The sequence below is a fragment of the Bufo bufo genome, chromosome 9 (assembly GCF_905171765.1).
Source record: "Bufo bufo chromosome 9, aBufBuf1.1, whole genome shotgun sequence".
NCBI classification, from domain to species: Eukaryota; Metazoa; Chordata; class Amphibia; order Anura; family Bufonidae; genus Bufo; species Bufo bufo.
In genome coordinates, this window is record NC_053397.1 from 176,180,115 (window position 1) to 176,186,114 (window position 6,000).

The following is a 6,000-nucleotide window of genomic DNA, read 5'->3' on the forward strand; positions in this document are numbered from 1 at the left end:
TCCCTTTTTGCTTAAGAGAGTGCCCCACTTCCATTATATATATATATATATATATATATATATATATATATATATATACTGAATGAGACAGAAGGGATGCCTTTAACATATATATCTCCTTGAGAAGCCAATTTGACCCTAAAGGGTTAATTCAACCTGTAGTGTAAACTATGTGTCCTGTCACTTCTCTTATCTCTCTGCTCTGCTATCTGACTGAGATAAACCTTTCCAGGATATATTGGGTGTCAGGGAGCCGCTATCTAATAGCGGGAAACTCCCTGAACCTTCGGGAGAGTTGAGATCCCTGCTATAAGTTAGATGTCTTAGGCTACTTTCACATTAGCGTTTTTTGCAGATCTGTCATGGATCTGCAAAAACACTTCCATTACAATAATACAACCGCATGCATCCGTCGTGAACGGATCCGGTTGTATTATGTCTTCTATAGCCATGACGGATCCGTCATGAACACCATTGAAAGTCAATTGGGGACGGATCCGTTTCTATTGTGTCAGAGAAAACTGATCCGTCCCCATTGACTTACATTGTGTGTCAGGACGGATCCGTCTTGCTCCGCAGCACATTATGGACAGGTGTCAACCTCCAGAGCGGAATGGTGACTGAACGGAGGCAAACTGATGCATTCTGAGCGGATCCTTTTCCATTCAGAATGCATTAGGGCAAAACTGATCCGTTTTGGACCGCGTGTGAGAGCCCACGACGGATCTCGGAAACGGAAAGCCAAAACCATAGTGTGAAAGTAGCCTTAGCCAGCAAAGACTTATCATTTGGCAGGAAGGTTTTGTCTGCGGTTGTCCCCCCCTGATTGTTACTCTGTTATTCCTCCAGGTGGTGCCGTAGTGGAGGCTTAGGGAAAAGATAATTACTCTTACTGGTAATTAGATTTTCCTTTTAGCCTCCACAATGGCATGAGGCATTCCCACCCAGTTATTCCTTATACAGTTTATTTTCTGTTTCATGTAACTGGATCAAGTTATTTTTTCTTGTTATGTGTGAACCTTATTAAATTATGGCATCTACTTCTGAGGCCTAGAGAAGGTAAGAGGGAGGGGGCCTTTTATTGGCTGATCTCGCAGTTGTTTCCTGTCCCTAAGAAGGCGGGGTACCCTCCAGGTAATGCCGTTGTGAAGGCTGACGCTGGGTTCACACCTGAGCGTTTTACAGCGTGTTCCTATGTGCTGTAAAACGCTCAACAGCCAAGAACCAATGATTCCCTATGGGAATGGTTCTCACCTGAGCGTTTTACAGCGCGTACGAACGCGCTGTAAAATGCCCTACGCCCCAAGAAGTACAGGAGCTTCTTTGGGGCGTAGTGTCGCGCGTTCCCGTACATAGACTTCCGGGAACGCGCGACAATGGGCGTTCGCTTGCACAGGAGCCGCGTATGTGAGACGCCCGTAGAATCGCGCATACAGAGCGCTTCATCCAGTACACTCAGGTCTGAACCCAGCGTAAAGGAAAATCCAATTACCGGTAAAGAGTAGTCATCGTCTTTTCTTCTCACTTCACACATTTTTGCTACTTTGTGTTGGTCTATCACACGGATGCCCAACCTGTAGCCCTCCAGCTGTTGCAAAACTACAACTCTCAGCATGCCTGGACAGCCTACAGTTATCAGGGAATGTTGGGAGTTGTAGTTTTGCAACAGCTGGAAGGCCGCAGGTTGGGCTTGCCTGGCCTATCACATGTAATCCCAATAAAAATACATTAAATTTTGTGGGTGTAATGTGGAAAAAAAAATGTAGAAAAGTTTGAGGGGTATGAATACTTTTTCAAGGCACTTTATAACTGTTTTATACCATGTCTAATGATGTATTCATTACTCATTATCTGTCTGCCCCTCCCCCCATAGGCAACAAGTCGGACATGCACGCTTCTCGAGAAGTCCAGCTTGAAGAAGCCGAAACTCTGGCCAAACATTATGACATCATCACCACTTTTGAAACCTCCGCCAAGGATTCCAGTAACGTGGAAGAAGCTTTTGTGAAGATGGCCACCGAACTGATGATGATGCATGGCGGGCCAGTATTCAGCGAAAAGTCCACAGACAGCATAAAACTTGACAGCAAAGACTTGGCTGGAGACTCCTGGAATTGTGCTTGTTGATGACATTTTTTTTTTCTTCTGATATCTATTAGGTAGTTAATTCAGTGAAATTGCCTGCAATTAGTATGACCATACATCAGTATGCCAGTTGTTAGGGAGGGACACCTCCTGTTGCATTATGGGGGCACAAGTTCAGCATTAGACTGGCACCACTGGCTGCATAACTCTGCCATAGATTCAATTCTTCAAAAAATGTCTTTAACTTCCTTTTTTTTCCTGAACGTTCTACTACCTTTAATTTATGCAGACGACAATGAGGGGGAGCAACCGCGGAAAATGTTGTGGAACTGGATTCCACGTAAGTGAATTATGCAGATTCTGTGGGTCCAAAGACCAGTACACTGTAACTTTGTATAGTAATCACGTCAGATGCCTTGTAGTCTATGGGCTGCTCTGAAAGGTCAGAAGAACCCTAGATGATTCTCTAACTCTACAGCTTGGCAGATGGCCACACAATCTACATGTAGCACCACCTGCATTTTTTGCAGATGTTTTTCTAAACTTTTTAAAACTTGAAAAAAGAAAAAGCAATCTATTTTATTGATATTTTATTCTTTCTAGCTGGACAGAAAACTGGCCTAATTATTACTTAGTCATTCCAGAATTTTTATAATCTTTGGTTGTTTGACCCTTAGAACATTTCAAGACTGGGAATAATGTGCAATGTTTCAAATCCTTAAACGCGAAATAACATTTCAAATGATTTTTTTTTTACTTTTCTTTTTTCTTTTCTTAAATAGATATAAATATATTTATCACCAGCAAATGAATTTGAAATAAATAATTTTAAACGTGTGCGTGTTTGATTCTGATATTAAAGATGGCGTGTAGCAGTGCTTCTGAGAATCCATGATGGATGTTTTTACTGTAGTCCCCCCCCCCCCGTCCCCGTTAGGTAGATCAGTGTTTCCCAACCAGTGTGCCTCCGGCTCTTGCAAAATTATAACTCCCAGCAAAGGCTGTCCGGGCATGCTGGGAGTTGTAGTTTTGCAACAGCTGGTGAAACACTGGGGTAGATAATCCTTCACATCTATAAAGTAATACATTGCTTAAACAGAACCAGTCACTGCAAAATTCTGTGCACTCTTCAAGCAGCATTAGGATACAGGCACACGGCCGTATGTGTTTTGCTCTCCGCAAAAAAGAAAGTGACATCTGTATGGCATCCGTGTTTTTTTTTTTTTGCGGATCCATTATAACAATGTCTCGTTACAAAACAGACAAGAATAGGACATGTTCTATTTTTTTTGCGGGGCTACGGAACGGACACACTGATGCGGACAGCACATTCATTTCAATGGGTCCGCATCCTATCCGCAAAAAAATGGAACGGACACAGAAACAAACAACATTCGTGTGCATGTAGCCTGAGAATATCGTGCAAAGTTAATTTATTTCAGTAATGCAACTTAAAAGGTGAAACTAACATATGTGATAGACTCATTACATGCAAAGCGAGATATTTCAAGCCTTTATTTGTTATAATTTGGATGACTATGGCTTACAGCTTATGAAACCCCAAAGTCACAATTTTGAGGTCCTCTTTGCGCAGGGGGTATGGACTAATTAACTGACTAGAGTGTATTCTAATTTTTCGAGTTTCACCTGTATAATTTACACTTTTAAATCTCTACTCTTTCTATACTTAAAAGATTTATCCAATCCCTATAATGCCCCCCAAAACACCTAGGCCCCTCACACAGCAGGTTATACTTGCCCCACTTCCCAGCACCTGCATCTCCCTGTCGTGCGGATCAAAAGATCCAGCGATGGGGGGGTATTGCTTCAGCCATTAGCGGGCCGCGACAGGAAGAAGCCTCCCGAGTGTCATCTACAATGCTAGGGATGCTTGTTCCCATCGCAGCCTGCTATTGGATAGCCCCTTTAAAGTTTACCTAAACCTTTTACTTTTGCTACAAAATAAAATATTACAAAAAAATTGTACAAAGCAGGCCTCTGAAGTTCAGGACCCTCTGTATTGCTTCTCACTGCAGCACATACAGAATCCGCGCACAATAGCCATATGAGGCGTATGGATTGTGTTCTACAAGATCTGCTGCAGTAAGCACAGGACTGGCACACAGCACTGCTCCTGTCTCGCTCCGCTGCCAGGTCCACATAGCACATGGGTGAAGGGTTGCCCTGCACCCATGTGTTAGGGCATGCTTGATGGAGCAAGGACCGACAGTAGCAGCGGTGTGCTTCTGCACTATTCTTTAGATCAAATCTGAAGGAACTGCTTAGAGGTGTGAGAATAGCCTTATTTTGGCATAACATTTATCACTTCCTTGGGGGTACCCAGTTGGAACGCCTTGTCACTAGTGGGTGCTTGTCCTGAAAAGGTTGAGAAACGCTGCTATAGGAGATCCCTGTGTATAATGTATGGATATTACAGGTGACATTTCCATTGTGTTTAAAGAACTTAGAGAAAAAAACATAGTAGCCCAAGTCTTCTGAAATGTCCAGGACACTACTGGAAAAAGGGTGAGACTTCCTGGAAAAGCTGATCTCTTGGGAACTCCATGGAGGGCTGCTCTCTCTCGGAAAGCAGAACTCCATGAACTTTAAAGGGGTTTTCTGAGACTTTGATACTAATGACCTTTCCTCTGGATTGGTCATCTGTATCTGATCGATGGGGATCTGACACTCCGGAGCCCCGCCGATCAGCTGTTCGAGAAGGCAGAAGCGCTCGTTCATGTGTCACGTGGCCTAGGTGCAGCTCAGGAGTGAATGGGGCCGAGTGCGATACCAAGCACAGGTACTGTACAGTCGTGGCCAAAAGTTTTGAGAATTACATAAATATTGGAAAAGTTGCTGCTTAAGTTTTTATAATAGCAATTTGCATATACTCCAGAATGTTATGAAGAGTGATCAGATGAATTGCATAGTCCTTCTTTGCCATGAAAATTAACTTAATCCCAAAAAAAACTTTGCACTGTATTTCATTGCTGTCATTACTGAAATGATCTCAGCAGGTTCTTTAATCGTCTTGTTAACTCAAGTGAGAATGTTGACAAGCACAAGGCTGGAGATCATTGTCAGGCTGATTGGGTTAAAATGGCAGACTTGACATGTTAAAAGGAGGGTGATGCTTGAAATCATTGTTCTTCCATTGTTAACCTGCAAAGAAACGCGTGCAGCCATCATTGCGTTGCATAAAAATGGCTTCACAGGCAAGGATAGTGGCTAAGATTGCACCTCAATCAACAATTTATAGGATAATCAAGAACTTCAAGGAAAGAGGTTCAATTCTTGTTAAGAAGGCTTCAGGGCATCCAAGAAAGTCCAGCAAGCGCCAGGATCGTCTCCTAAAGAGGATTCAGCTGAGGGATCGGTGTGCCACCAGTGCAGAGCTTGCTCAGGAATGGCAGCAGGCAGGTGTGAGCGCATCTGCACGCACAGTGAGGCGAAGACTTTTGGAAGATGGCCTGGTGTCAAGAAGGGCAGCAAAGAAGCCACTTCTCTCCAAAAAAAAACCCATCAGGGACAGATTGATCTTCTGCAGAAAGTTTGGTGAATGGACTGCTGAGGACTGGGGCAAAGTCATATTCTCAGATGAAGCCTCTTTCCGATTGTTTGGGGCATCTGGAAAAAGGCTTGTCCGGAGAAGAAAAGGTGAGCGCTACCATCAGTCCTGTGTCATGCCAATAGTAAAGCATCCTGAGACCATTCATGTGTGGGGTTGCTTCTCATCCAAGGGAGTGGGCTCACTCACAATTTTGCCCAAAAACACAGCCATGAATAAAGAATGGTACCAAAACACCCTCCAACAGCAACTTCTTCCAACAATCCTACAACAGTTTGGTGAAGAACAATGCATTTTCCAGCACGATGGAGCACAGTGCCATAAGGCAAAAGTGATAACTAAGTGGC

The 6,000-nt window shown here is 43.5% G+C and overlaps 1 protein-coding gene across 1 annotated transcript in view; it reads left to right on the forward strand.

The window, feature by feature from the left end:
* Window positions 1-2,922, forward strand: part of RAB43 (RAB43, member RAS oncogene family) — a 47,343-nt gene extending 44,421 nt beyond the window's left edge. The window contains exon 3 of the mRNA XM_040407500.1: window positions 1,874-2,922. Within this exon, the coding sequence (XP_040263434.1) occupies window positions 1,874-2,127 (254 nt within the window). The 3' untranslated portion in view covers window positions 2,128-2,922. The remainder of the gene's footprint in view (window positions 1-1,873) is intronic.
* Window positions 2,923-6,000: the final 3,078 nt, after the last annotated feature.